Below are 18,533 nucleotides of genomic sequence, written 5' to 3'. Positions count from 1 at the left end.
TAAAGATCGTTTTGAACCACTAAAATTGGCAAATACTGAAACTGCAGTTATTACTGCTTTCTATTGTGACAGTTGAACTGTGCTTAAGTCCAATTTTAGAAAGTTTGGGAGCAAATAATAGGTCAAGAGATTTTAACCTTACATGATACAATGATGAGAGTTTTAGTCTAAACAGTTGATGTAGAGGAATGCAGACTACATCAAATTTGTATTTTTTTGTACATCAAAACTGTTCATTAGTTCACACTCTGGAAAGACCCAAAAGACAATTTCATAATGTACATAATTTCAAGTCAAGTTAGTTGAACAATATAAAACTCGAAGAGAGCAATGATGAATATCGAAGATTAGGTTAAGAAAAAAGTAGTACTTGTTATGAAGATGGATTTGGTTGTCGTTGAAGTCTTTAATGGTTGTGAATGCCTTAATTGTGTTTCCCACTGATGGAAGATGTCTTATTTGTACGACCCTATTACAAAACAAGTCCCATATTCGTAATCCGTGGCTAGAGTGTAGTATAACACATTCATTGGTACTCCAGGTAATTGGTTTTGAGAATTGGATTGGTTGTATGGGAAGTCCAACATCGCTGTGCATTTTAATATCCCCATTTTTTAGATCAATAAATGTTATGAATTTATCTTCGATGTTTCCGTACAACAAAAGGTTCCGACTGGCCGCATGGCAGTGGTACGTCTCCTGTTGAGGTTGGTTTTGATCTGTACAATTTTTGTGCACATATGTGAATAGGCATGAGAATGGGTGGTCTTCCCAGCTTGCAAATCCAGCAATTTTGTGGAAGCCATTTGTGTACATAGTTATAGTTTCATATTGATCAGAGCATCCTGTCGTTGTGATGGCTACTCCATTCGATATAGCAGATGGTAGGAGTTTTTTCGTACAATACCTTCTAAAACCTTTTTTTGAACACAGAAAGTTTCACCTGCAAGGCCATCTATCATAAAGTAAATTATTGAATGGCTAGATAAAATGTTGTTGAAAGTGTGAATGACAATTAATAATTTGAATATTAAGGGGTGAGTTTAGCAACTTACCGAATTTGTAACAATATCATATACACCACATTGTCCTTCGTGAAATACAAAAATTGCATGTCTTCCGTTAGCATTGCTAAATCTTGAGTATCTCGCAGTTGGAAATGGAAGGGGACATGGCTCTGTGTGACGCTTTGCAAGTGAGACATGTCGCAATAGGTGTGTTGGGATCTTGTCCTTCTGTGGGTCATAAGCGCAATTCTCTGTTTTTATACTATCAATTAATTGAAGTGGTTTAATGTCCCAAAAATTTGTTTCGTCGTTGGACATTATTTAATCTTGTTGAGATTGGAATGTTCGTACTTACTCTAACTTGAATAAATTAGTGATGAATTAATACTGTCAGCAAAGAAAAAAATTATTAGGACCTATAAATCGATTAAAATTATCTCATAAGGAGGGGAATAACGTATTGCAGTGTAACAAAAAAAAGTTTTTGGATTCAATTGATGAGTATGATCTACCACACGAAATTTGTTTAGAAAATGCATTTTTTTTCTTAGCCCAGACCAGGAAGGCTACTTATTTGTTTTTATTGTGAACAACTTTGGGATATATATATGGGCTACCAAAGTAAGGCCCACTTTGAAATTAATAGTACAGTGATTAATCAAATCCTTTTCTGAAAAGTTTTTCTTTCATAATTTTTTTATGACACTAAATAAAATTTGGAGTTGGAAAAATACAACGAAAATTGAGATTTCGCAAATGGGAAATAAAATGAAATGAAATATAAGATTTTGAAATTGGGAAATGAGGTGAGATAAAAGTGTAAAGTACTGACCAAGGTTGAATGCAGTAGATATGGGTAGTTATTTTGAAATTACCTTTTGTATTTGGAGTGGTCGCTTAGCTTCCTTCATAAATGAGCCCAATTGATTCAGTTTCAATGGATGGTTGTTGGGCCATCAACATGACCATATGCAGCTCAATCTTACCCCAATGGAGAGGATTTTGTTTTCTTATTGCTTTGCTAATATTTATGGAAGAAGTATGTTCTGTGCAACTTGTTCTTTACAAATTGGGAGCTTTAAATAAGTTGGAGTGCAGAACCTCTACTAGCACATAGCAATTAATTTTTGTTGGCCCAATTTTTGTTTTAGTGGCCTGCCTCATTCATAAGTAATATAGGAAATATCCAGCATACTAAGTTAATTTATGCCCCCATAGAAATAACAATATATTTGTACAATTAAAAGTTGATTCTTGGCTGATATTAAAAGTTCGTATATGTATTTGGTATTAAGTTTGTCTTGCATCCTCCAAAGTTTAATCCCATGGCACGGTGGGAACCAAATATTTGCTCATGCATTCTATGTAGGAAGGTGTATGTCGTATGTCATCCTCCCTAAACTCCAAATGCATAAGTTGATAAAGTTCAACATAAATTTAATTCAAATTCATTTTCACTATCATATTTTATGAAAACAACTATTTTCTGTCTTGTTTCATAACCATGTTTCTTAGGGTGAAATTTAGGGTTGATTCAATTAAGGATATGTTCATGTTAATAATATTAATATGATTTCATTTTGTTATTAAATAAGAAAAATAAATTGTATAAGGTGTTAATTGAAACATGTAATCGAAATCATAAACAACACAAAATTACTTTACTATTATAATTTGAACCGATTTAAAGAGTTTCACACGAGGATGTTGTCCGTAATACATGTTTACATTACAACCTGATATAAGATATAAACTAGATATTTTTTTCTTTTTCAAAAACAAACATAAGGTAAAAGGATTTCACTTGATTAAACATCACTAGACTATACACAAAAGCAATCTTCTCTGGACATGGCTTACTTGGTCTTAGAGGGGCGATGTGGTGGAGATGGAGAAAGAACTTCTGTATGAGCCTCCTTTGATTTGTCATTACAACAATGGCAACACCCTTTGTTCTTGATTTCCTCCACATCAGTACGCAGATTAAACAACATGCTGAAAGTCAGATTTTGGAAAGTTGTTCGGCTCATGATTATCTCTGCATCTGAAACCTCCGAGTCGGAAGACGATATGGTCACCGGCGACGCATTTCGTTTGGTCCTTGGAGCAGATGGTCCTTCAAACGCAACATATTCATTTCTTCTTGGTCGTCCTTCATTACACCGAAATAATTAAAACAAAAAAAGTAGTGACTAAATGAAGAGACTTAAATAGCACTGTGAAAAGGCCACTTAAACACCAAATCACTACTTATTACACCTAAATCTACATTATTTGGTTTTTTTTTTAAAAAGAATAAACTTCTGACCTCGCTTGGGCAAAGGTTGAGTCATATAGTCACCTTCTGATGGTTGAGCTTTCGGTAGTGGAGGAACCACTTTTTTTCCTGGCCTTCCACGAGGTTTCTTCTGTTCCATCGTTTCACAGACCACCGACGCAGGTGGATACGACTCACCTTCCTCCTCCCGCCGTTCACCGGCATTTCTTCGTCGACGGTTAGCGAAGGTCTTGAAGCGCATATTTTTGTTTTGTCGGAATAACTATTTCTGAAGATGGAGAATATGAAATGGGAAGCCTTTTGAAATGGGTAACTGAACTAAACTTAATGAATTGCCTGAGGTGTTTACAAATGGAATAGTTGGTCTTAGATGTAAGACCCTAGGGAATGATGGCTACTCTGTGGAGCTGTCGAATCACATACCTCTTTATAATGTATGTGACGGCATTGCCCTGGCATAAGAAATGTATTGCTTGCAACACACATTTTTTGCATTAAATTATCTTGAATGTTGAAGTCATATGGGAGACTGTTGATGCTTTCATTGTTGGAGTTTGGAGGCTTAGAAAGAGTTCGGGTTTTAATGGGCCTAATATGATATACATTTTTTTTTTTGTAATGGACCCAATATGGTACACCGAAAAAATATTTTTGTATTTCAAAAATACCACTTCGAACAACATTTAACATAAATTAGTAGAAGGATTAATGTCGAAGTTAAATAAACTAAATATTTTGATTATGATTTCAATTATTATGATGTATAATTTAATTTTCTAAATGGCGACATGAACAATTATTATAATTTATTAGCATGTATATATTGTTTTATATATATAGTAAAATATCTACAAATTCATACCCGATTAATTAATCAACTCGCTTAAATTATACTATTGTCTGGTCCCGAGTCGGGGACTGTGTCGTAAATTAATAATTCGCTAAATTTATATGATAATATTTTATAAAAAAAATACATAGGTCCCATTGAATATATAAATTAATATATTTTCCTCAATTGTTGAAAATATAGATTAGTAAATGAGTTCCCCACAAAGATATTACTAAATGATTGATAAAATAAAATAAATTAACATATATTATAGTAAATTTAATTAAAAAATTATTTAAAAACCAAACCCAATCTCTAACCCAAATAAAAACCCAGCCATTGGTTTAAAACTCTGCTAAAACTTAAACAACTGCATGTAATTCATATATAAAAAAAAAATGAACAGAGCATAACCTTACCTCAATTGTGTAAGTGAAGCTTTAAGTTGCTCCAAACCAAATCCCCAAAGCTCCAAGTTCAGGATAGATAAACGAGAGAGAGTGTGTGAGGTGTTGGTAAGAGTTTCTTTGGGTATCGTACTGGTAAAAGGAATTAGTGAGTAAGTCTGTAACGTCCCGAATTTAGTATTAAGGCTGAGTGCCTTGATTACGGTACTGGAGAGAATAATTAGATTAATTATGTGGAATTAATTGAATAAATGTGTGAGTACGTCGCATACATGATTTACGTGGTTGAATATGTGGATATGTGCATGTTTACGTGTATTACATATGCATGTGGGTTCGTTATTGTTAATAAGGCCATGTTCGTAATTTTGACTTGTTGAGGGTATAAATTTGAGTATATGTGTTAAATGATTGAGGATCTGATTATTTTGTGAATGCATTTGTGATGTCAGCTTGAGGCGATTGTAACGCCCTGGTTACTGCAGGACCGTTACTGTGAACTTTGAATCGTGCTTAACTCGCTAATCGAGCTATTTGGTTATAAACGTGATTGTAGCTTTTATTAATAGGTTAAGGTGGAAAACCATGTCGCGGCCCGCCTCCCCAAACAGAGACAGCCACAAATCCATTTCCCCAACACGGGGCGCGGTCGTCTTTCTTCATGCCGCAGCCCAACGACCCAGCAGCTTCTCCCTCCCTCTTCAATGAGGTTGGGTCGTGGCGCTCCAGAACAGATCCGCGACCCCACTTGAAACTCAGGCAAAAATCCTTGTTTTTCCCCTTCGAACTCATTTCAAAACCTCTTCACATGCCCGAAGGGAAAAACCGTCCTTTTACACTTATCTCGTTAATCATAATTAACACTCTCCAATTCCCACTATTCTCAAATACCAATAAAATCATATCCCTTTACCCTTTAATTCCCGAAAATGCTTTAATCATCGAACCACCCCGAGACTCACCCTGAGCCCCGAATTCAAACATGTTATGACCAAACCGTTAATTTATATTCAACAGATCCGCGACCCCACTTGAAACTCAGGCAAAAATTATTGGTGCTTTGAAAGTAATTTTTAGCTTAGCAACTTAATTTTGATTTAAATGAATGTGCCATATAGTCTTAAATATATATATATATTATGTTAACTAGTGTACGTCCCATCACTACAAGAAAAAATGATTTTAATAACACCAAAAATGTGTTATCAAAACCTGCGATAACACTTTCTGATGTGTTAAGACAGACTATGTTATCGTAGGTCAGGGTACTTTACATAACACTTTATCAGTGTTATACAGATGTGTTATTGTACCGTCAACGATAACACAATTTCTGTGTTATTTTAATATATAGATAAGTGTTGAATTATGTTATTTATAGTCGATACTATAACACTTTTTTTGTGTTATACTACACTTTAGTATAACACTTTTTTTTTAGTTATCCTACACTTTAGTATAACATTTTTTTTGTGTTATATTACACTTTAGTATAACAGGCATTTGTGTTGATAGTCACACCCTAATAAAAAAGAAAAAGAAAATTCTTATGTGTCACTATGTTGTAAGTTGGTTATGTACTATATATGGTTCGAAAATAAATTAGCTTTTGAGGAGAGAGATTTTTTAATGAGAATTAAGAGAGCTCAAAAAATTGGAGACTTTGGGAGCTAAAGTCAGAAAAAGCAAAGCAAGAAGCTTTTAAAAGTAAAAGATGTTATTATAGTAATTGGTAAAACACTAGGACCAAGTTAACTGCCAGCATTGAATTATTTGATCCGACATTATGGTCCTAAGGCCAAGAGTTCTTTTATCCTTTGACCATATATACATAAATATTAGTAGGACCAAATATTTGAGAGATTAAGGTCCAGAAAAAAAAGCAGGGTTTTTTATTTTACTACTTATCATCATCAATACCAGAAGAAAAGAAAAAGAAAACGAAAAGAAAAGAAAGAAAACTCAATGACTTGTTATCAAGGATTAAAATACGTAACTGTCAATATGAAATAATCTACTCGTAATTTACTCATTGAATCAATATAGAAAGGGAAAAAAGATGTACTTTTTCATATTTGTGCTGCTGTCCAACCTTTAAGTGGCTAAAATTGAGTTGGATATACTATATTCAACTTTGTAATAGACAAATCGTGAAGACTGAAAAGATTATTGTTACCAAAAGAAGACTTAAATTACCTCTAACTCAAACTCTGATCTGTTGCTGAAGCTATTGCTATTGCTGAAGTTGATGCTATTAAAGTTCAAGAAAATGAGATGTAACTATGGCACCAAAGGATGGGTCATATAAGTGAACAAGGCTTGAGGGAACTACACAACCAGAAAATTATAGACAAGATAAAATAAAATAACAAAATAAAGACAAACAAAGCAATAACAAATTTAGACAAAGCTTTTTCTAACAGACTTTTGGATTATCAACACTAATACAATCTAATCTAAAGGAAAATTTTGTTAATTTAAGAGATGAACTCTATCTCTAAATAGAGAGATACACCACAAAATGTAAGAAACCTATCATAACTTAAAAAAACATTCAAAAAGATCACTCATGCAACTAAGAAGTTTATGCTCAGTCTAATATAAATTAAAATACTAAATAAGAGGAACACCTCGTGTAGTTAATGACCATTAAACAAATAAGCTCCAAAGCTTTTCACTTGCCTGAGAAACAAAAACAGGGCAGTACTCATATATTTCAGTTGAGGAAACAAAACTAAGTAGACTAGCAAAAACAGAGGACAAATATCATCATCAGGCCAAAAAAAAAAGTTCATAATCTAAGAAGCAAAGATGGGCCAAAATAGATATCAACAAAATCAAATCCAATGTAAACAAGAATGCACTGCAAACAGGTTCAAGTTACTTGATACAAAAGCATCAAAGGCATTGTCAAGTAGTGTTAAAAAACATGCATTATAAAACAGATTAATAATAAAGGTAATCTTTAAATAATTCTTCCTCTAATCTATTAACAGGTGATAAAGCAAATAAAGCATTATAAAACAGAGAATAACAAACTTAGATATTCAAAAGCCCTCAGATCTCATAAGCTAATATGGTCATTAACAGTGTACATGAGAATTTTCATTATAAGCCTTAAGAGCACTCACAATAGATTCTGTAAAATAGACTTTTTCTGGTGAAAAAGTAGAGAGAGAGAGAGAGAGCAATATATATGTATGTATGTATGTATAGAGAGAGAGAGAGAGAGAGAGAGAGAGAGAGAGAGAGAGAGAGAGAGAGAAGGCTTATAATGCAAAACCATGAAACTGCTTCTGAAAATTAGATTTTCCATCACAGGGCAAATAAGCATGCAAAGAAAGTGAAAAGTAACAAAAAAAAATGACAATATCTTCATATTATTACATAAGGCAATAAAATATATATTTTGTAGCTGTAAAAAGAGACCATTTTAATATATAAATGCCTTCAGAGATTAATGCTAGAAATTTCATGAACATTGAAAATTCATTAAGAACCAATCACATCTTCAAGGTTTAAACACCACCACTTCAACCATCTCCTTTGGCATTCACCACCACCAACAACAAACACAGATCATCATCACCACAGCCAACATGAGAAAATAGTAATAAATAAATAAATAAAATAAAATAATGGATCATGGTGAGTACCAAAGATGGTGAGAGCAGAAAAGATGGAGGTTCAAAATGAAATCAATGCACATATCAATACAAAAATAAAAGTTTTCATCATCAGGCACAAAGTAATCTAGAAACAAACTAAAGAACCGTGGAAAAAAAAATGAAAGTAATCATCAGGCCAAGGCATTGTTTCCAACATTGAGTTTTTCCATCACATGGCTAGTTGAGGTATTGCTGAATAAAAAAAAATTAGTATACATTGTTCCTCTGATCTAAATAAATCATAAAGAAAAGAAATTCTTAAGACTTTAATCATCAAAAGTTTAATGTGTTTAAGTAAGATCAAGAGTAATGTTAGTAAAAGAACACATTGTTAGAATTCTAGTTTGTTTTAACTACCTGGGGTACTTTTGCTATTCTGTTGTCAGATCAAGAATGATGTTAGTTAGTAAAAGATCATATTGTTAGAAGTCTAGTCAGTTTTAACTACCATTTTTAGGAGTCGATATGAGTTGTTGAAATCAATTCTCATTAAAGTTTATTGAAACTTAAGCCTGCACATTTTCTCCACAATTCCTATTTGAACTCCTGGAAAGAATCTAAACTTCACTCTCACTACTTTCTGTTTCACCAAAACAAGACCATTTTCAACATTCTAAAGAATTCCAAAAAAATAAATAAATCAACTTTTCTCATTGGAATTTGTGTGCGAGTAATGTTGAAACACTTACATAAACTTCTTACAGCCTTTAAATAATTTCTCACAACGATCTTTCAACTCTCAGCTGACTGCTCTATAGAACACACCTGTCAAAGAAGGCAATTGAATAGTATAGAAACTCTACATTGCATTAATATTAACGTTACAAGCAGTTTGGCTTGCTTAGATACAGAGTGCCCTATGACTACGAGACACTACAATTCCTAGAATATAGTAAGAAAAATGGTAAAAGTAAACAAAGAATTATATCCAAATGAAAAACAAAGCAGACGTTTAAGCACAACAAGTGTTGCACTCTAATCAAGCTTCATAGCTTCAAGCAACCTCTCAAAAAACATATCAAGCACAATAGGATCTTAAACAAACCTGGGAAAAAATTAAAACACGATGCTTTGTCTCATGCAACCTAACAAGCAGCTTATCGAGTATAACTAACTTCCCACTGCTCAAAATAATTCTCTCAAGAAGCTAATGTTACTCATATGCTAAAAAATTTCCTGTTTAAAAAAAGAAAAAAGGAAAAGTTACAATATGATAAGTAATTTTTCACATATAAGCTGAAGGAACCCATTAAAAATGAAAACTGAAAACTGAAAGGGGCAAAGAACTAAAAAAATTCATTTGACTGTCAGCTTACTAGTTGGAGTGACCACCTGTTTTTCTGTAAATGGCAAATGTCCCAGACCATGCTCAACGACCTGGTAATAATTTCAAGATCATTACTCATTGACTAATCCCATTCTCAAAATGCAAAACCATAAATAAACCATTCTCAAAATATATGATTCCCTCTATGCACATAACAAGGTTTTGCAATCTATCACATAAATGCCAAATCAAAGCAAGGAACAAAGACAGATATAGAAGTTTGTCATGTATTCTCATTAGTTATACCAATTAAGTAATGAACATCAAAAGCTAAAATGGCTTGTTGTTTGTTAATTTATTCCAACAAAAACTGAGAAATTACCTTATAAATCATTGAGTTTGTGAGCGTTTTTCTTGCTCAAATTTGACTCTTTCTCTCCATTTCCAGGCATAGCTAATTCTTTCACAAAAATAAGTGCCTAGCAAAGAACCAACATCAAAAACTCCCATGAAAACAAAATAATGCTGAGAGCACATCAAATTACCCTATACTTTTTCTGGTGAAAAAGTAGAGAGAGAGAGAGAGAAATATATATGTATGTATGTATGTATGTATGTATGTATGTATGTATGTATGTATGTATGTATGTATGTATGTATGTATAGAGAGAGAGAGAGATAGAATCAAACTTAGTGACTAAATTTATAAAATCAATTCTCATTAAAGAAGTAATGATACAAAAGAGTATATATACAGAAAAGACAAAAACAAATTACACCAACTATTAAAGCAGAAACTACATAAATAGGTAAACAAAAATAACAAATAAGAGCCTACCTTTTAACTGATGTAACAACATCTCCAAATGCACTGCCTTCTAGATCCAAGACCCCGCTTACCCAACTGGTAAATGCATCAAGAAAAAAAAAGCAAAAACAACCTCTTAGTACTTGGTGAGAATGATCAAGAAACAAAAATACTGTATCATTATTTTGCAACTTCAGAAGTTCAATCTTCCAACTTCTAGATAGCCGTAAGTTATCCACCACCCAGTAAAATCCAGTAATAAAAAAGATAGAAGCAACTAGCATGAGTATCACATAAACAACCAAGTAAAGTGAACAGCAAACTAAACTAAACCAAAGACAGCAATAAGCAAAGGCATTTGACATATAAAAGTACTAAAATTAAAAAGCTCCATTCAGATTGCAAATTAGAAAGTAAGAGCACCAAACCATGAATTAGTGCTCTAAACTCATCAAAACCAGTAATGAAGCTGTCTTCTAAAATAAATGGGAATAAGCAATGTTTAGCACATTTTACTCAACTGATTGTTCAAAAATATGAAATATATTACAACTACAAACATAAATGCACTTACCTCCATAAGGATAGGCACATAGTCCTTGTGCACCTTTAAAATAACAGCCTTGTTACTTGTTTCAATACAGGATGTTACCCAGTTAAGAGTTGATGACCGTACAAGAGGAACTTTATTTTTTACAGCTGTCTTAATATCTGCAATAGACAACATCCATTACAGTTTGGGCAAAATCAAAATTACCACCTATCAAAGCGATTACAAACACTAAAATGTAAAGAATTTATGTCATCTAATCTCTAATAAAAAAAAACTTAAACCAAAAACATAGTAAGGAATCCTATGACAATACTATATTCTGAATTAAAGAACTACAGCGTAGGATAAAGATATACTTGCCTTCCACAATGTCAGCTAGACTTAAGCACCCAGCTGTATGCATTGCCTGAAGACTTTGATTTAGTGCCTCAGTAGAGGCAGGTTTTTTCTCTTTCAATTTTTCCTTTATAAAAAAAAATAAGAGAGAGAGAGAGAGAGATAAATCAAAGGAGTTAGATAAATGCAATAAACCAATATCCCTTCTTCAATCTTTATTAAATTATTTCTAAGAAAAATATGAGATAAACCAGATCAAAATATATATTAAAAGTAAAATTGAATAAATAAATCACTTTATATACAAATCAAAGCTACGATCAACATCATTTGAACTTCTAAAAAAGAATCTACTCATATGACTAAGTGCACTTTTATTAATAAGAAAAATGAATGTACAAGTCAAAATCCAAAAAAAAATACCACCATGCTCAGTTGTAAGTAACTGGCAAAAAGTAAATGAACACTTGAACAGCTTGGTTACATTCAAACAGTCTGTTTGCATTTTAAGTTGATATAATATTATTTTTTTAGCTAGCAAAAAATGAACATACCAGCAAAACTGGCAATAGGAAGCGTGAACTTGCAGAGAAATTAGTTCTTAAACCCCGAGCAAGATTGCCAATAGCTTGAATTGCCTCGACTGCTACAGCGATATTAACATCTGTTATGAGCTATACAGAAAAAGAATTAAATGATTTTTATTCATCAACTCAAAAAGCAAGTATAAACTTATAACAGAAGTAAGAATATAAAGCATGAAGTTAAAACTTAATGGAGCAGATTGAACACTTAACTATGCAATATTAAAAAGATCCTTGGCAATAGATAGAGGTATGAACGATGCAAACGAAATACCCAAACATAAAAAGACAATGTACCTTTTTTAGTGTCCGACAGATTTCTGAGAAATCACCGGGTGCTATTCTTTTTGTTGAAGCAAGCTTGGTTAGCTCTGCAACAGCCTATTTCCATTCTGACCACTTGGTTGCTTTCTGTGACATAAGGCACAAGATGTTAATAGAAGTACAGGAACATCAAAACCAAATATTCCTAAATTAAATCACTACAACCAAAAAAAAAAACTGAACTAGTTTGATGGAGAGAAGAAAGAAGACTGACCACTCCATCCCAAAATCCAGACTTCTCCAAAGGAGCCAATATATGAACAGGATCAACGAGCTCATACTCATCTATTTCCTGAGGAGCTGACAATTAAAATATGTTAAACTATGCATAAACAGGAGAGCTAAATAACCAACATCTCTGCAGTAAAAAAACTAATAAAATATAACACTAAAGTGTCAAACTCCTACAATGGTAATCACTTGTTACTCGCTGATAGAACACCTACTTGTCGTCATTTAATATCAACCAAGAAAAAGAATAATCTAATAGACTATGTGTATTACACACCATCAGATATAGATTCCTCAGATGGGCCAGCACCCACAACTTTAGATACAACCTCCTTTTCTAGCTCCTTGTCTTGCTCAGACCTGAAGACATCAATACCAACTAGGTTAAGAAAAATAAAAACAGCAAGCAGATCAAACAGCTAATGAAAAAAATGAATTTTCACCTTATTTTGCGACATGGCCTAGCTGCCCCTGTTACATTCACCAGCTCGGCTTCCAATTCTTTTTTCTTCAAAAAATAAAAAATAATAAATAAGTCATTACTTCAAAGGATCAGGGAGCAATTAAAGTATCACCTCAGTCACTGAATTTTCATTTCTTACCAAAAACAAACAACAAAGAAATGAAACCCAAGTTTTCATTTTCTCATACTTTGAACAGCCAAAGAGAGCAAGAAAAGGAATATTATAATATCAAGAACAATAAGAGATCAAAGCAAATAAAAAAAAATCCAATAATTCACTTTTCTGTCCAAAAACAAACAAACACAATACATATCTGTAGATATAAGATTTAAAATCAATATCTTGATGCTTTCTAACCACAACAATTGTTCAGTTCGGTTGGCTGAAATTTTAAAGGGGATACTGATAATAGCAATGTTGTAGCACCAAAAAAAATTAAGCAAACACAACATAAAACAAATCATGGTAATGAAGCAAGATTAAGGAAGAAAATTAAGCCCCATGATATATATACTTCGTTACCTCAACAGTGAAAAAAAAAAGAAGAAGAAGAACATCAAACAAACAAAGTACAATAATTGAAATAAAACAATGAAGAACAAAAAATTAATAAACCCACAAAGTATATTACCCAAAAAAATCACCCACCAACAGAACAAGAGAGGGAGAGAGATCTTTACCTGCACCAACGAGTCTCCGAGTCCACGTCGTCGAGCCTCCGGCAGTCCCGCTGAGCCTCTGTCAGCCCCGTCGACCTCCACCGTGGTTGAAGCCTCGTCTATCCCCTCGCCGTCGTAGTTGAGGGAGCAGGAGAGAGAGAGAGAAGGAGAGGGATCGGGGAAGAGTGAGTGAGGAGACCGGCTTAGAGATAGGGTTTTTAGATTAGAGGAAAAAAATGAGAGCTTTGGGTTTAGGTCTAGAGAATAGAACGGGAAGAGAGGGAAAAGGAAAGTATACAATTTCCTAACCCGCCTTTTTTTTTTAACTATTCATCATATACCGCTTTTATTTTTACATTAGATAGGATAACGCTTTTTTAATAAAGTTATATTTAGGAATGGGGTATTTGGTGTAGTGCATCATATAGATACGTAAAATATATATGTAAGGTTAAATAGTTCATATGGTCGCATTATAATCAAGTATATGATAGTGAACTAGTTTATTAAAGGGAAGTGTTAGGTGAACAAAAGATTTTTGTTTCAGTGTTCCTTAGATATTCACTTTCTTATGGAATTCTGAATATTCCACCCATTATTATGGGTGAACTTATTAAGTGTAGTGAGTACTCCAACCAAATAACCAAATAATGGGTGGGGACCAATTTCTTCACTTCAGATACAACAAAATTATGGAAATCCCAAAGACTGAAGTATCACTTGTCCATACCCTGAAGATATTGCGGGCCCACATCTTCAATACCCTGCGTATTGGACAATAAATGATCATGTACTCCATTCTTCAAAATCTCACCTCCTCCATATTGATTTCTCAGTTAGTTTAACATATTTACCTTCAACTCTCTTTGCAGACGTTGGCAATGGATTCTGATTCATCAATTGACTCATGTAATATTGAGGTGTTCCCCGAGCTCAACCGACAACTTCTAGACCCGCCGGAGTGGGAAGAATTCAGTCACAACAGAGTAACGAACCTGCCCCCAGAGCCTATACAGTACATCAATGATCTGCATCAGAAATTGGAGCAAAGGGAAAGCGAATTTTTTTTATAAATTTCGATAATTGTATGTTGGAACAAAGAAACAATTTCCTGGAAGAGAGGATCATAGAATTAGAAGCAGAGGTGGAGGTTAAGACAAAAAAATTAGAGGAACTTCGGTCAGGTCTTCTCACGCCCGAGTATCAACAGATGTCCTGAGCAGTGGAGGAGCTTAAGAAGGAAGCGGTTAGTAAATACGAACAGTATCTTCACATGAAAGTGAAGAATATAGTGGGATGTGATGTGCCAGTGGATTGACGAACATGCTGAAGCTATTCGAGAGAAATTGTAGAGCGTGTAGGTTGGTGACTCTTTGTTGAAGATTGAGAACGAGGGTAGTGGACTCATTTATTTTTTTCATTTCAAATTCTAGTGAAAGTGAATGAGGAATCTATGTTAATGACTTAATTATTGAAGATACTACCCTTATTAATAATTTTTAATTATGTGTTCCAGAGACTTTAGTTATCGCAGATACATCCTTAATATTGACGAATGAGTATTTTTTTATGTAGTATTTTTAGTGTTGGTATTGAGTACAAAATATCTGTAGTCCAAATAAACTTGGATTAGCTTAATAGACATCATGGCTAGTTTTAGGTAAATGAACACCTATTACGACCCTACTGTCCATAGGTCTGTAGAAGTTACATAATTAACTGAAAACTTACATAAACATCGTGTGGCGCAATTTTAAATATTAACTGTTAATGGAGCTGATTTCATAGATGAATAGTGGGTGGTACGATAATGTAAGTTAAGTGCCAAAAAACAATTACTCAATCACTGAAAGTGTGTGAGGAGTGATAGAGTTCTTTGTCTAAAAATATGGGCAACCAACGGGTAATCGCGTTAGGTTACTATCAAACATTGAAACATATAACATACTCTTTTTCATATATGATTTAATTCACATGCTTACATGAAGTTACTACTATCATCCTAGTTAGGCCCAATATTAGAACTAGTGGGAATATCACTATACCACTGATGGAATTGAAGATTTTTGTCTCCGGTGAAGCTCAATTGAGACTGCATGAGGTATAGCCACAGTTCTGCTTCAATGGTTGGACTATTACAAGAAGGTTCATAATCTTTTCCTATTGTGTGAGCTGCGGGATTAGATTTGCAAGTAGCCTTATTATGCCCTAACTGGTTGCAGTTACGACACCTATTTTTCCTGGATCTCCCATTTTCTGTGTCCTTCTCTTTTGATTTTGACTTGTTTGTTTCCCTCCCCTTCATTCTTATCACAGTTGGGTCTCAGATTCCTCTGTTGGCGGGGTGATCGCGGCTGTTAGTAGGAGCCACATTTGAAACTTGGTCTACAGATTGGACCTCCACTGACATTGACTTAAATTTTTGTTCCATACATGACATTTCATTCATTGCCTCTTCAAAATTTTCATTATGTTTTGTGGCATAGTATCCCATTGCATTGAAACGCGAAGTTAAAGATCCCCATCTTGTACAAACTAGCACATCCGGTGGCACCCTTGAGTGGGATAATTTTTTTAACCCAATCGTGTTTTTCGCATCCTTCTTCCACCGGTCCTTATAAAGAGATTCAGGAGTTCATGGTATGTTGAGGTGCTTCATAACTGCAAATATATGTCGACATGGAATTCCATCCGACTCAGACAACATACATGTACAGTTTATATGACCATCGACAATATGGTAGCGCACCCTCCTTTGTACAAGTCCCTTTGGAAACCGCATCAGTGAGTAGAACCTGAAGTCAATGGATACATTGGTGGAGTCCACTGAGTAAGCGAGGGCACTCGTGATCTGTTCCTCAACTTTTTTGTACATGTTCCTTGTCAAAATCGAAGCCACCTGTTCATAGTACTGTCGGAGGATGTTCGATGGTAATTGTGGCGTACTATGGTTGCTGATGAATTCGTCTTCCCGTTCTGTGTGACGAATACTTTGTATGGCCTTGTCTACTTGGCCAACCAGATCTCTAAATTTGAGTTTGCTCGTCAGGAAGTGGGACAAGTAGGAATTAATTGACTCTGATCTTTGAGTAGTTCTTAGTCCTACAAAGAAATGCCCTCGTAGGAAACATTCTGCCCAACTCCTCCTACTATTGTAGGTAGTTGTTGCCCATCGACTATCCTCAAATTCGAATTCTGAAACCATTCTATTCCATGTATCCTCAAAATCTTCCTCGGTTCAGTATTGATAAAGTAGTTCATTGAACTTGGACTTGAATACATGATGAGGCGCATTAATAGTTACATTATTCTGAAGATGCCAAGCACACAACCGGTGAACAGAAGTTGGGAAAACTTTTTGTATTGCTTTCGCCATAGCATGATCAACGTCGGTGACCACCACAGGAGGTGGTTTGTTTTTCATGCACTCTAGAAATTCCTCTAAAACCCAAGTATATGTCTCCTCAGTCTCGTCATATAGCAAAGCAACTGCAAAGACTATTGTCCTGTAATGGTGATTCAACCCGACAAAGATAAGCAGGGGCTTATTGTATGAGTTCTTCTTGTAGGTGGAGTCGAAAGCCATAATGTCCCCAAAACAAGCATAATCACGACGGGAAATTCCATCAGCCCAAAATAGGTCTGCCAACCTATTTTCTACATCAATTGTGTGTGTCTCAAAAAATTCAGCATCAGAGCGGCCCATACATGCCAAGTACCCCAATGCTCCTTCAGCGTCAGTTTCTTCTTCGTCTTGAACTAGTCTTTGGCGACCAATCCAATTGTAAAGATCCTTTTTCAGGAAGGGTACATACTCACGTCCTCCTCTTTCTTGTGCTAGGTGATTGAATATGTGGCAAGTGCGTATACCTGATCGTCGCATCGACATTACCTGGGCTCCGATTGACTCTGGTATGGCTCGATTAGATCGCAAGAAGTGCAATTCCCTTTTCGAAGCTAATTCATGATTATGTTTCAGATTGAAGTCTTTCACCACCCAAGTGTTTTCCGTCCTATCCAAGTTCACGCGTAGAAGTGCGAGACACCTCGTTCTTGTGATAGGTCTTGGTTTTTTCTTACGGTTTAGAAGGTTTGTCCACTTGTCGCGTCAAAAACCTTGGTTTGAGCAAACCCATTTACGTTGCCACAGGTTGTTTTCATGGTCATGTCGAACATCTTCCTTGCGAACACTAAACCCCATCCATTTCGAGTATTTGGAAAAAAATTCTTCCCATTTATCAAGACTTTCCAGGTGTTTGCCTATGATGTCTTCTTTTGACAGATCATGTGGCTGCTTGTTGTAAATTTGAAGTTCTGCAAGTGTTGTGACCATTTTATTCTCCATATCTTACATTTTTATTTGTCTACCTGAGTAATTCAAAAAATTAATAATTGATATGGTAATCAGTTAGAATTTTTGGGGCGGTAAATACAACAAGCATCAAGCTGCATTAGGTGGTTACTTTTGTTTTTCTTAATAATTAATAAAAAACCAAAAACATGTAAATGAATACACTGACAAAATTTTTATTTTCATCTTCGTATATTTTGGCCAAATAACTTATTTTATTTAATTGCATCATGGGACATGTTATATACAATATTATAATTCAAGGGTTTGACCTACCATTTCACTGCCTCAAAGAAAGAGTTATTTAAGTGTACATTAATTAACATTCAACTTAATATGGTGGATGAGGTAAATATACTATGTACTTATTTTATTGGAAAGTTGTCCTTATGTTTACAAGGCAAACATATCTTTTACTTGATCTTAGTGTAAAGTTATTGTAAAACAATAGAAATAAAGGTCCTTCTAATTTTTTTAAAAATGACCATTTTCGGTGGTCATTTAGTTGATCTATATAGGCGGACCCCATTCTTAGTTATGTCACGTAAAATAAAAACAAGGGGTTTGAAAAAGAGAGTTCAATAACATAGTTGAGCCATGTACAGAATGCATAATATGAAATATACATTCATCAAACTTTTAAGGGCATTGATCAGTACGACCATATAATTAAGACACTGACTTCAAAAGACTTTCAATGGGTACTTCCATTACCGAAAACCATTGATTATGGTAATCTCAGTACCTGGAGGTGATAGATACTT

General features: G+C 34.3%; 1 protein-coding gene and 2 long non-coding RNA genes across 9 annotated transcripts; all 3 read right to left on the bottom strand.

Moving 5' to 3' along the window:
- Positions 1-2,691: 2,691 nt before the first annotated feature.
- Positions 2,692-10,980, bottom strand: LOC133801741 (uncharacterized). Of its 7 annotated transcripts, XR_009876939.1 has the most exons (6): positions 10,842-10,980; positions 10,298-10,363; positions 9,842-9,938; positions 9,238-9,569; positions 8,882-8,957; positions 6,761-8,772 (listed from the first exon to the last, which is right to left on the bottom strand). It is a non-coding gene; the product is annotated as an uncharacterized LOC133801741 (long non-coding RNA). The 7 variants fall into 7 exon arrangements; XR_009876936.1 differs by adding an exon at positions 2,692-3,159 and having other exon boundaries at positions 6,721-9,569; XR_009876937.1 differs by having other exon boundaries at positions 6,761-6,852; positions 7,155-9,569.
- Positions 10,981-11,183: 203 nt separating this feature from the next.
- Positions 11,184-13,735, bottom strand: LOC133801740 (uncharacterized). The gene is made up of 7 exons (XR_009876932.1): positions 13,440-13,735; positions 12,739-12,803; positions 12,573-12,655; positions 12,279-12,364; positions 12,038-12,151; positions 11,711-11,830; positions 11,184-11,283 (listed from the first exon to the last, which is right to left on the bottom strand). It is a non-coding gene; the product is annotated as an uncharacterized LOC133801740 (long non-coding RNA).
- A 2,921-nt stretch (positions 13,736-16,656) lies between these two features.
- On the bottom strand, positions 16,657-17,763 carry LOC133799938 (protein FAR1-RELATED SEQUENCE 5-like). Its single transcript, XM_062237926.1, has 2 exons — positions 17,535-17,763; positions 16,657-17,375 (listed from the first exon to the last, which is right to left on the bottom strand). The coding sequence occupies exons 1-2, from the start codon at positions 17,761-17,763 to the stop codon at positions 16,657-16,659; spliced, it is 948 nt and encodes a 315-aa protein (XP_062093910.1).
- Positions 17,764-18,533: the final 770 nt, after the last annotated feature.

Source organism: Humulus lupulus, chromosome 9 (assembly GCF_963169125.1).
Source record: "Humulus lupulus chromosome 9, drHumLupu1.1, whole genome shotgun sequence".
In the NCBI taxonomy this organism is placed as follows: Eukaryota; Viridiplantae; Streptophyta; class Magnoliopsida; order Rosales; family Cannabaceae; genus Humulus; species Humulus lupulus.
The sequence above is the reverse complement of the archived record's forward strand: the minus strand, read 5'-3'. Positions and strand labels throughout refer to the sequence as shown.

Coding starts and splice junctions, on each gene's coding strand:
- LOC133799938 (XM_062237926.1), bottom strand. CDS start 17,763: ATGGAGAATAAAATGGTCACAACACTTGCAGAACTTCAAATTTACAAC. Junction 17,376..17,534: donor ATGGGTTTGCTCAAACCAAG/GTTTTTGACGCG, acceptor ATCATGAATTAG/CTTCGAAAAGGGAATTGCAC.